The 13,318-nt window shown below is 39.4% G+C and overlaps 1 protein-coding gene across 1 annotated transcript in view; it reads right to left on the bottom strand.

The window, feature by feature from the left end:
- LOC112119297 (transmembrane channel-like protein 2) overlaps positions 1-13,318 on the bottom strand; it is a 53,673-nt gene that overhangs the window by 18,157 nt on the left and 22,198 nt on the right. Inside the window, exons 9-14 of the mRNA XM_026646054.1 lie at positions 12,916-13,058; positions 11,324-11,471; positions 7,306-7,494; positions 5,156-5,335; positions 3,216-3,368; positions 776-904 (exon numbers count right to left, since the gene is read on the bottom strand). Of these exons, the coding sequence (XP_026501839.1) occupies positions 776-904; positions 3,216-3,368; positions 5,156-5,335; positions 7,306-7,494; positions 11,324-11,471; positions 12,916-13,058 (942 nt within the window). The remainder of the gene's footprint in view (positions 1-775; positions 905-3,215; positions 3,369-5,155; positions 5,336-7,305; positions 7,495-11,323; positions 11,472-12,915; positions 13,059-13,318) is intronic.

Here is a 13,318-nt window from a genome sequence, read left to right as displayed (position 1 = left end):
CCTCTCAGCTCAAAGTGATTCTGGATTTTATGTTTTCTTAACCTCAGAGTTCCTTTGTTAGTAGCTGGTTGTTTTTTGCTTCTATAGTTTAGGTAAATCCATGCCATTACACACACAGTTTTTAAACTGGTCTCTGGGCTAGCTTCTGGAGTGTTTCGCCATGGCTGATGTAGTTTCCAAGGGTCTAAGTAAGGCTGGATATAAGTGGTGTGCATTATGCTCCTCCATATTGCCTGAGGTGAATTCTTGGACCTACTGTTTATTCAGCCTGGAAGAAACTGCATGTGTACATACAGCAGAAGGAACACTATATTCAAGGACAAATAATATTGCATAGGATTCATACTGTTACTAAGATATCCTGCCTCATCCATAGTGGGCACTATCAATAGGGAGGTCCTGGGGCTTGAGAAGGGGACCTAAATGGGGAGGACTTGAAGGTTCAGCTCAGTGAATTTCAATCTGCAAGTGAACACATAATTGATTCCCTGTGAATTCAATTGCATGGTTTAGTTCATGAACACCAAAATGGACTGGATCTTGCAGGGCTCAGTCAGTCCTTATCTTAGTAGGACTAGAGTAGGGTGGTTTGTTTTTGTTTTTTAAGGTGAGCTTTATTGACCCGCAGAGAAATGTTGCATGGACACACTTCATGAATTAAAATATCAACTTAGATTGTAATAAGGCTTGATGCATTTAAAAAAACACTATTATAAAATGTAAATAAATGGCTAAAAATTGCTTATATCCTTTCAGCTTTAAGGCATTGACTTACAAATCCAGCCTCAAGGTCCCAGCACCAGCAGTAGTTCACAAATCTGACAAAGCAAGCACGAATAAAATCTCCCACCAGGATGGTTACGTAGGTCACCAGAATATCAGACACAGTGAGTCTTACAAATTCCTGCAATTGAACACAAGGAAAGAGAAATTAGCTACTGTAATTTAAGTGGTGCACCGTAAGACTGTATCCTCCCTTAATCTGTTTCTCTCCATGAGTGACCTTTAAACAGAATAGAAGTTGGGTCTTTTCCTTGTCTTCTGACTTTTGGTAATGCTCGCCATCTGTGTGTTTCAAGAAGCACAGGCTGCATTACAGCCACCAACTATCAATTGCTGGCTGGCCTTCTTGGTCTAATTTTGATTTAGGTCTAATTTCAGTTGTTTTGTTCTCATTATGGTTGTTTGGCTTTAGAGAGCAGATGCTGGGCGCCGTTGCTGGGATGTGATATACAGGAGGTCAGCCAAAGGCCAGAAGGGACCATCAGATCATCTAAATTCTATGGCTCCCTTATGTATTGTTTGCAGTGTTGTTGTAACTGTGTTTGGCCCAGGATATGAGAGAGAAAAGTTGGGTGAGGTATTCTCTTTTTAGTGGGACAACTTCTGCTGGTGAAGGATACAAACTTTCGAGCTCCCCAGAACCTCTTCTGGAAGTCTGGGAAAGTTAATCAGATTGTCAGAGCTAAATACAAGGTGGTACTGATTGTTAAGCATAAGGAGTTAACACACACTGCAAGAAACCACTCAAAATTAAGTGGGCAGGTAACACCTCTGCAGTCGTAGCACAAAGGAGAGTTAGTGGGTTACAGATTGTTGTAATGAGACATAAAATCAGGGTCTCTATCAAGTCCATGATTTTTTGTGTCTAGCAGAGTTTTTTATGAATTTGGGCTCCCTAGCTCATTTTCTGAAGGTGTTGTGCAGGTTTCCTTTGAGGATGAGGACTGAGAGGTCCAATATAGAGTGATTGCTTTGTGAAAAGTGTTCACCCACAGGTGATATACTGGTTTTGTCTTGCATTATTTTTCTGTGTGAGTTCATTTTGAGAGCATAGCGATTGTCTCATTTCACCTACATAATTGTTGGGGCATTTGATGCACTGGATGAGGTACACTATATATTATGATAGACTTGTGTAGGACCCATGGATCTTGAAAGGTGTGTTGTGGGGGGTGGGTATTGATCATCATAGCAATGGAAATATGTCTGCAGGTTTTGCATGTGGTGTGATGGCAGGGGCTGGTGGCACTTTGAGTTGGTGGGTCCTGGTCTGTGGAGAGCTTGCTTCAGATGATGAGGTGGTTGGTGGGGTTGTTTTGAAGACCAGGAGAGGGAGTTCAGGAAAGATTTCTTTCAGGATGTGGTCCCCATCAAGTATGGATTGTAATTGTTTATACTTTGTATGGGCTCCAGTGTGGGGTGGTGGTTGACAACTAGGGATGTGTGGTCAGTGGCTTTTTTGCTGTATTGAACCAGGTTCTGTGGGCATTAGAGTGGTCTGTTCCATGGTGTGATCTACTTCTCTGGTGTACTGTCCTTGTTTCGGTGAAGGTGGTTTCAAGCCAATAGAAGTTGGTTCAATAAAAGATATTACCTCACCCACCTTGTCTCCCTTATACATTGTGATCCTAGGAAGTAGGAGCAGGTCCAGTGCTAATCTAAAACAGACGCATGCTGAGGTGGTTATTTCTGATTTACCACATAGCTTTCTGCAAACGTGCTCACAGAAAACTCTGAATTAATGTGGCTTACCCCATAAACTGTTCTATTATGAATTTCATTTTCCTGAACAAGTTGTGCTAAAACTTCCTTACAATTTGTTCGTTGATTTCAGAGCCTCCCACATATTGCACTTTATCTATTCTATATTAGATACTGGGTGAACAGTGAAACATGGTGAATAAAATTAAATTAGAAGCTACTCTTTGATGTATGACCAAACTGATAATACAGTCTATATCACCAATTGCTATAGCTTCCAGTTTTGGCTGCTCAGTGTTTCTGAAAACCAGCCTTCTTGAAAGTATCCCAAGTTGGATACTTGGTGGCCACTCCTGAAAATTTTGCCCCAAATGTTGAGAGCAAAACTTTGAGTTGGGAATAGAGCCTGGGTCTCATGACCGCCCATGCTCTGCCCACAAGATCAATCTCCTTTCATAGAGCTTCATCTGTGAGGGGAGGAATGCCTGTAATTTCTTCTGTCAGTGGTAGTTTGAGTACTTCCATCAGCTCTGAGGAGGTAGTTGGCTCTTTGCAGGCCCCTATGCGGTACATGAGTGCTGCTGCTGCATGGAAGTTTTTTTTAAAGCACCCCATATTGGTCATTTGGGCAGAAAACTTCAAAGACTTTGGTAAAATTAAAAACAACCAAAAAAGTATCCGCTAAGAAACTTCTACATATTATCATAGCCGAGGTCCCCAAAACTGCTTACGATGCCCACAGTTGTCTCCCAGCAAGGACCTCTAGGCATGTCTGCGGGATCAATAGGAGGTGGAGTAACCGCACTGTCATTCATTGCAGATGAGTTATAGTAGCTAAGCAGGGTCCAGTGTGTGATGTTCTTTATCACTACTTCTTCAGTCAGCTAAAACAGAAGAGACACATGCAGCTGAAAACCTCTAGTGTTGGGCCTAAACCAACACACCAGATCAGAGCAGACCTACATGTAGGGCAAATTCAGGCTCCAGCCCAAATCCAGATAGGCCCAAGCTGTACAGTTTTTAATCTATCTAATGTGGCTACCACCATGATATGTAGGTGCCATCTTTAATGTAAATAGTGACCTACAACAAATGTAGCCTCTGGGTTCCAACACTAGCAGTAGTTCACAAAGCAAACAATAATAGCATCTGGGCTTATCTATGTAGAAACCTAGTGTGCAGCAAGCCAAGCTGTGAATTTACAGCACACTAGCCTGCCATGCACTAATTGGCTGTGTGGACCCTGCTACTGCCCACAAAATTTTGTAGTGCATTTGAAACGGGAGTACTAGATGAGTCCTAGGGCAGTGGTCTCCAAAGTGGGGTGCGCAGTAGGATCCTTGAGGGTGCGTGGCTTCGGCAGTTCGGGCGGGAGTCCGAGCGGCTTTATTTTATTTTATTTATTTATTTATTTGCTTCGGCAAAAATGGTAGAGCCGGCGCGGCAGAGGGTGCGTGCTCAATTTTTTTACTGATAGGGGTGTGCGATCAAAAATGTTTGGAGACCACTGTCCTAGGGAACTCATTCTACTTCCTTTTTTTATCAGGATGGATAGCAGTTTGATGATTAAGAGAGATGGTTCCAGTCTCCCTGCCGTATAGAACCACTGCAGCTCAGGATATAATTAATCTTGTTCAACACAATAATTGAAAAGTTCATACTAGGGCGTAAATGGTGCATAGGCCTTGTGTTCTGCTGTGGAAGGGTGGATTTTTGCCTTCACTGAAAGCACTTTTTTAAACAGGTCATGTGTGAAGGGAGAAAGCTGGAAATAAGGTTTGAATGAATAAAAAGTTGCCTTTGCAGAGCCTGCTGCTGGCAGTGCTCATATTGGGCCTGATTCTGATCCCCTTGCTCATGCTAATTAGCACCTTACTCCATGGGCAGCTCTCTGGTTGTGAACAGGATTTCTTCTGTGGTAAGATTGTATGCAAGGTGAGTAAAGGCATCAGAATCTGGCCATTGTTAACAGAAAAATTGCACTGTTGTGGATGTTTTTCACAAGGATTCAGAGGGAGTCTTTACTGATTTTTCACATTTATGATTGCTCACTTTATCATTTTCAGGGCAGAATAAACTTTCCAGATTCCTTTTATTGTTCTCAATTTAAAGTGCTTTTCAGTGGATCATTTTTAGACACTTATCCCCTTCTATGCTCTTTATCAGCCAGCAACACTCTAATAGGAAAACATTAAAGATAGATATAAAAATTATAACTGAGGTGGTGCATTAGTAGAAACTGCAAACAGTGTCAGATAAAAATATTCAAGTTGTTCTAATCTTCAGCAATTACAGAAGACAATCCCTCTGTTTACATGCATAATAGAAGTTTGTGCATCTCTGGTAGCCTGGATTGGCTCAGTAGGGTTACTCAAAGTTACTCATTTCTGAGAATGGTAATGTAAAATTCTATTTCCAAACTGTGGTTTAAAACTTTCATTTTGAATAATGAATGAACAACTGGAATCCATGCATGAAAGTCTTAGATTAATGGCAACTCCAACCAGTTGTTCAGAGGGGATGATTGTGAAATACCTTTTATATACATATGAATGGGAAAAAATCAGTAATATCCTATTGCAAGGGAGCCTTTTGTTCATGTTAGCTATAAGAATTCTAGAACATACAGTATTATGAGTCTTGTTTTCTCTTTCATTGTAATGCTTTTTACCTTTTCATTGACATCGTCCATTAGGGCTAATAAAAAGGTATAGAGGTTCCCGAGAAACAGAGCAAAGATACGTCCCAGCTGCCATTTCAATCCAATGCGAGGATGATACTCCTCTAAGGCAGCAATGGTTTCAAACAGTGGAGGACAAAACATTCCTAGCAAGGACATAACAATTTCAACCTGCCAAATGAGGATACTACTGTTAATAACAACAATAATGTTATTTTCAGCACTTATCAAAATATGTCTTACAATATTTCATATATCAAGGCCACTTCACTTCCTATGAAGAGGAAGCTGACATCTCTTTTCAGAGTTTGCAATTTTCCATTAATGCAGGTCAGGAAATGTATTAACATATATATAGTGCTGAAACAGTTTTATGCTATATGGTAGCATGTCACCAAATTAGTCCCTGCTCCTTATTAACAAAGTCCAATTACAGTAATAAGGCTTAAACAGTGACACATCTGCACAATTCAGCAGCTGCAGGCAGTTAGTCAGCAAGTGATTGGAGCTTTTGATGGGCTTATGAAGGTGTTTTGAGCTAAAATGACTTCAATTCCTGGCATATCTAATTACTTTACCTCCTCTAGTCCCAGAGTCTGAATAACCTGGGATGACTTGTGCATTTTGCCAGGACACTTACGTTGTTATCAGAGGGATGAGGCCAACAGAAGATGCTCCTGTGACCCCAGTCCTGTGAGGAGCTTACTTAACCACAACTCCCTTTTACTTTAGAGAGCTGAGGCCTTTCAGAATGAGGTCCAATGCTCCTATTTTAATGTAGCAAGAATATCATAGAAACTAAGCTGTCAGCTTGTGCGTAAAATAATCTTTTTCTTTTTTAAAAAAAAAAGTGCCTTCACGCTTTTAAGAATATTTTGCTGACTTGGATGGAAACATACCCGGAACTCAGTTTTCTTATGAACTCAGCAGTGATGCACAGATTTTACCATTGGTCACACGTACAACGCCCAATGAGTTTAGGGGGAGTTGCATTTGTGTAGTCCCTGACAGAATATACAGGTTTTTCTAGTACCTACCTTACTGAGAGAGGGAACAGTGGCCAGAAGTTGGGCATCAGGAATATCCCTTTTTCTTTTGGGGAAAAATGCCATGAGATCTTAAAATATCAGCAGAAAAGCCTCAGAGGTTACAGCTGGTTGAAATTTTTCTGAGGGAACATTTTTCTGTTGGAAAATGCTGATTTGACTAAATTGAAATGTTTTGCAGGAATGTATCAGTTTTGTCAAAATTCTCACAGGAAATGATCTAAACATTTAGTTTGGACTTCATCATTTCAACTTTTATATGTTATAAATATTATAGTAAAAGCTGAAATGATGAAGTTGAAATGAAACATTTTGATAAGGTCACAACACATTCAGGAATACTTCATTCTGTGAAAAATTCCAAGATTTCAACTTTTTGCCTCAAAAGGTAACAAAACCAAATGTCAAAAATCTCGGCATTTCCCATGAGGTGGAGATTCTATTTTTCAACCAGCTCTATCAGCAATGGACAGAAGGCATCTCTGTTTAACTTTTTATCTGAAGGGAGGGCACCTCTAACAGTCCAGGGACCCTTCTAGTACAATACTGCATCTCAAAACCCGGTGTGAGACTTGAGGTAAAATTTTCCAAAGCACCTAAGTCACGTAAGCCCCATTGAAAATGAATGGGACATTAGTTACTTAAGTCACTTCAGCTATGTCTACACTGGGGGTGGGAGGAGGGAACAACCTTGTGGCAGAAAATCTCAGCACCTGGGTCAACTGACTCAGGCCTGTGTGGCTCGGGCTGTGGAGCTAAAACATAGCAGTGTAGACGTTCCCACTTGAGCTGGAATCTGAGCTCTGAAATCCAGCAAGGCGTGTGGGTCTCAGTGCCTGGGCTCCAGCCCAAGCAGGAATGTCTACGTAGCTATTTTTAGCCCTGTACCACAAGCCCAAGATTCAAACTCTGAGACTTACTCCCCCCGCCCCGTGTTAGATGTACACTTTGGTTCTTTTGAACATTTTAACCTTAATCCTGATGTGGGACTTGAACCCACAATCTTTTGTTTTAGCAGCTATTTTCATGCTAACAATTACACTTCTTTCTAAGGAAAGTCAATATTACAGAAAATCAGAAACAAACTCTTCTTACCTCATTTCTTTCATACCAGCCAATGTTTTGCATTTTTGAAAAAGTCTGGGACCGTTTAACCACAAAATAAATGAGGTAGCCACTTCCACACAAGCAACATATGATAAGCACATTCGCCAGAACCCGAAGGAATCTTCTCAGATGGATGTTCTCATCCTTGTTACTTTCTTGCTCATCCACAATAGACTCCTTTATAAGTAGATACATTTAAAGAATTGTAGCAGATACATAGGTTCATTGAGTTTAAAACCAGAAGGGACCATTAGATCATCTACTCTGACTTCCTGTATATAACAGGCTATAGAATTTCATCCAGTTACCTTATGCTGTTATTGAGGATGATGCCTTGTGTTTGACTAAAGCATGTCTCCCAGAAAGGCATCCCATCTTCATTTGAAGACATCAGGAGATGGAGAATTTGTTCCAATATTCCAGTAGTTGTTAACCCTTACTGTTAAACATTTATGCCTTCATCTTCCAGCCATTGGTTCTCATTATGCCTTTCTCGTCTAGATTAAAGAACCGTTTAGTACCCTTTCCTCCCCACAAAGGTACTCGTACCCTGTAATCAAGCCACTTCTCAATCTTATTTTTGAGAGCTATGACCGTGAAATCATGGCTTTTTGGACATCTAATAAACTCTTTTTAAAGAATTCCTAATTTTCATTTACATTTTTATGTTTAAAGATTTCCTCTCAATTTCACTCAAAATTTTCCTCAGCTTTGGGAAAAATTTGGACTTTCTGAAGCATATATTTATTTCTGGTTTGAATTGGATTGAATGTAATCAGATCATGATTAGTAGTCTCTGGGCAACCACCAACTTCCAGTCCAAGAATGAAATTCTTTTTTTGTCATAGTGAGGTCCATAATTAAGTTTCTTCTTGTTGGGTACAATACTATTTGCATTGGAAAATTTTCTATAAATATATTTTTTAGAAGCTCTAATAATATACTACTGGTCACACAGAACCTCCAGCATACGTAGCACAATTTTTCTTTTCACACATTATAGCTGGGTGCTCAGGAGTAACTCCTCCTGTTCTCTGGTTTGATTTGGTGGTCTGTAACAGATCCCCACCAGTACCCGCTCCTGTCCTTTGTTAGTTAGCATATTAATCCAAATGCATTCAAGAGCCCACCCTTCTGAGTTATCAACTAAAAAAGGTGTCATTAATGTAGAGTGCCACCCACTTTTACCCACTCTGACCTTCCTAAACAGATTGTAACCAGTGATTTTAACATTCCAATTATATCAAATGTCTTCTCATCAATGAGAAATTCCAATTCCTCTTGCTTGTTGCCCAGACTCCTAGCATTGGTATCTAAGCAACTGAAAAATGTCTTTCCTTCAGATTTTGTCACATTAGTTCAGTTTGTTCTCCACAGTCTGAGTTTGAGTTTGTAGCACATTTGCCTTCTTAGCACCCTCCCCTTGCCTTGTTCATTTATTGCAATGTTTGTATGGGCACTTATCAGACCACTTGTGGAACAAATTTGTGTTTTCAAAACCAGGGAGATTTCTGTCCAAGATGTTTGCTTAAATTATAGCTGAGTAAAACCATTGTTTCAGAGCATTACAAGGGATTTTCCCCACACTCAATCTTTTTTTAAAAGCCACTTACCCCGACTTGATGTTGCATTTTTCTGAATTGTTAGGATCCTAAATCTTTCCTACCTACCTGCTTACTCATACAATAAAGGAAATGGTCCAGGTTTTTCAGGATTGAGCCAAAAGAAATTAAAAACAAAAAAAACCCACTACTTTGGCAGCCTGAGCCAATAATTTTCTCTGGAGAGTTCCCAAAAGTTTTACCAGCTTCAAGGATGAACTTTTCAACAGCAAATATTAAAATAAAGAAGACTAAAATGACTAATGCAAGCACTCCAGATGCTGTTTGTCTACTGTTAGACGTTATAAGCCCTAAATCTAATACACCTTTAAAATTGGCTCTTCTGTTGTAGCAAAGATCTTTCTGTTTTTGATGCACATGTGACCTCCTTCCTTCTCCAAGGTTTTACTTTTGAGTGTGAGTAATGCAGACGATTAAGTTCAAGAAATTCAAGGATTTTGTGATGTAGGATTCAGCTCAAGAATTTGTATTTTAGGAAACTGAACATAACCTTTAATTACTGACTTCTCCTTCCACAATGATCTATGCAGTTGGTTTTTTCAGTGTGTAAAACCATTTCAGGTGTGCTGATACCTAAATTGCTCTTTGCTCCTCAAGAATTCTAGAAATGTTTTACCCAATACATTTTATATTGGGCTCTTCTATGCACAGAGTTCATCTTAGCTGTTTGACTTCTTTTTATTGAAACTTTGTTAAATGAAAAAATGGCTTTTTGACCAAAATGTTAATGGAAATTTTCCATAACTCCAAAGCTGAATTTTTTTGGGGGTAACAATGTACAGTTAAAAAATAATCTTTTTTTGGTTTGGTTTTCAGTAAAAATGTTCAATGTTTGCTTTTCAAAACCAAAAATGGTTAGCAATGCCTGATGTTTTAAAATAGAAAATGGTTTTGAAAAATGGACAACTTTTTTTCCATTTTTGGCTTCTGGATTTTTATTGGAAAAACCAAAACTTTTCATGGGATATAAATTTTTTTCTGCAAATAATTGGCATTTTTCAACTAGCTCTATAGTGGATCTCCTCAATAATTGCTTTCTCCATAACAATTTTCTTTGGAATTAATACAATATGGGCCAACCTTTGTTCTCAACTAGACCAGTATAAATTCACAATGATTCCATTAACATCAGTGGAGTTATTGTGATTCAGACCAGTATAACTGAATCAGAATTTGGCGGGTATTGTGTAACATAGTAGCAAAGACCCAAATGCAAATGTACACAAACTCCTTGTCTGTCTTCTCTTTTACATAAACGTGTAATAAGCTAAACAAAGAATTTTTGCCAAATCCCCTTCATTCAAGTTCAGCTTGTGTACTGGCAGATTGTGAGAGTTATATTAGAAATAAAAACAAACACAACCTCTATATTGGAATTAGAGCTGGAGTCCAAACCAGATCCTTGGATCTGAATCCCATTGCATTTAGGAAAGTTCATATTAATGCATCATGGCTAGGGCTAATCTCTCTAATGAGCTCTGTGATAGGGTATCAGGACTTACTACTTTGTGTGGTTGTGCAGCACAATTCCACAGACTCTCTTTGGCAGCCTGAACAGCTGGGTCTCATTTTAGCTCAGGAAGATAAGACCTTTGATTGGAGGTGAGAGAGAGCAAGGAGGAGAGACAAGAAGCCTTGTAGGCAAAAGCCCTGGGGATAACCATAGGTGCTGGAACTAGGGGGTGCTGCTGCACCCCCGGCTTAAAATGATTTTCATCATATGCAGGGTTTGCAGTTTGGTTTAATGGCTTTCACTGTATAAATTGTTCCAGCACCCCTGGGGATAACCAGCCTATGAAGGAGCTTGGATTAAGTTCAATATAGAACTGTTTATAAGCAAAATCCTATTTCTTAAACTGAGTCTCCAAGGCAGCAAACTAAAGCAAATGCCAGCAAGAGCATGAGTTTGGGCAAGAATCTATCATGTGCATGCTGTGTTGGGAAGGAGTGGAGGATCCTATATTGTTGTTGAATTTGGGGGAAATTAGCATCTGAAACCAAACTTCTCAGCTCTGCTGCATCTCTAACTGAAACACAGGAGAGGGCATATAGGAAAGATCAAGCTCCACAAGAGTATCTCCGTCCCTTGCAATTGAAAACCACTCACTTATTCCTCACTGATATTCCCTACTCCGTTCTCCAGAGGAAAGTAAAACAGCTATAGTCTTCCAAACCCTAAATATGGAGATCCGTTCAGCACAGAACATATGAACTTAGAATCACCATGATTAATCATTTTATCCCAGGGGGCACCTTGGGATGCTATATAGGTATCCAGGTTATTGTCTAATTTTCCCCTTGAAATTCTGCTAAAGTGGATTCTGGTAGCATCTCCAGAGGCAGGGAACTCCCTGTAGAGAAAGTGTATGTCATTTGGATATTACCTTGAAGCTGGTTGTAATAGATGCAAATTTGTTGTCTGCAGTCTCCGGGTTGCCAATGAGGTAATCCCAGCTAGTGAACATTTTCCAGCTGAAAGTGAAATTGTTGTCATCCCCATCTCCTGTGTTTTCGTTGGCATTTCTGGCCATCCTGTGCGATGACACAAATGGCAATGTGTTTACTTGCAGTATATTATTCAGCCACTAGATGCCCCTGTGTGCTATACAGAAATTCAGACAAGTTGTGATTCCTGGTAAATAAGGAAAACAAAGCTGGGACTCAAGTTATGTGGCAGTATCTGCTTTGTGTCTGGTTGTAGCTGTTTTCTTTAAATAAATACCTCTGGTTTAAGGAGGGCTGAGTCCATATATCATGATGCAGATCCACTATTCATTACAAAATGATAGCTATATTGGAGGATCTTTAATAACAGTAACTTCAATGAAATTTAGGAGGATTCATAAATGGACCAGGAGAGGAATTATTTGTATAGTGTCTAGCACAATAGGGTTCTGGTTCATGTCTAGGCACTATGGCAATACAAATAAATATCACCATCATCATCAAACTATATCTGTGCTATTTTGCATGCTATTTAGATTAAGAAAAACAAATTTCTGGTGCTGTCAGATATACCAGCTATTACATGATGTTCCAGAGAGATTTCAATGGTTACACAATGCTGGAGTAGAGTACTTGCAGTAAACCAATGTGGGATGGGGGGTGGGAGGACGAAAGCATACTTGTTAATCAACACAGGAGCAGATATGTCTTCTATTGTTTCCTCTGTTCTATTTGATCCCTGAAATATTTTGTGATTCCTATTAGAGTTTCTAGCATAAATCCCTCCAGTATAGATGAGACAACAGATGTTGAGATTTTATGGTAATATTGTAAATGTACCAGCACATCTGAGTGTCTGGATATATTTCTGTGCCTCATTCCAACAAAGGACTCAAGATTTTGTGTGCACTGAATAGCATCATGCCTGTTTCAATAAACATAAAAATCCATTTGGCTTACACTTTCCTATGGGGAGGAAGGGTAGTCTTGTGGTTAACTCCCATGATGTGGAGTCAGCAAATAATCTGTTCAAAAGCAGGAATAGAACTTCTTTCTGTGTGACCACAGGCAAGTCACTTAACTCTGTGCCTGTAATTCTCCATCTGTGAAATGAGGTCAATAACATCTATCTCCAGTGTTTTGGGAGGCTAAATTAAATCTTTCTGAGATTAGTGCAAAACATTATTATTCTGCCCAATGCAGACTGGTTTGGGTATGCATCTGCTTTGCTCATTAGAGTTAGGATCTAATGTGTACTCATTGTGAAGACCACACAGCTCCTATTGGCGTCAGTGTGAGGTTTTGGGGGTGCAAGGAATGCAAGAGTAGGCTCTTTGGTGAAGTAGGCCCTAAAAGTCTTCTGAAATTGTCACATGGATTCTAATCACCTGGGAACTGGACTGAAAGTGCCATGCCATGTCTCTAAATCTGCTATTTTAACAATGATAAGTGGAGGTGAAATGCAATAGAGATTAGTTTGAATTTCAGAGAAAGAGGAGAAAAAACGCTAAAACCAAAGAACTATACTTACGATCTTATAACAACCATCAGGCTGTAGCCAAATACACTAACTCCAACCATGAAGTATGCCATCGGTAGCCTGTATTTTAACCAGCCAATTGTCCGTTGGTTGTTGTAGTAGCCATAAAAAACAGCAGAATATTTGATATAACCCTAAAGAAAAATAAAACAAACAAAAAATCCCACCAATAAGTTTGATTCCTTGTCTGTTACGTGCATTTCTCATACAAGAATGAAGGCCATTGGATTGTTTTAACCCTTTCTTGTAAATTTTGCAAGTTAAAATAGTCAATTTAATGAAGTATTTTAGTTCCTCATTTTTGAGTTAATCTTGGCTTTTTAGCGACTAGCTTCTGAAACACCACTCCATTGCTATCCTTATCAAATGCCTGTGAGATATATATATATATATA

Source organism: Terrapene carolina, unplaced genomic scaffold, assembly GCF_002925995.2.
Source record: "Terrapene carolina triunguis isolate 2854851 unplaced genomic scaffold, T_m_triunguis-2.0 Scaffold34021, whole genome shotgun sequence".
Lineage (NCBI taxonomy): Eukaryota > Metazoa > Chordata > Testudines > Emydidae > Terrapene > Terrapene triunguis.
This window is presented reverse-complemented; position numbering and strand designations above follow the sequence as displayed.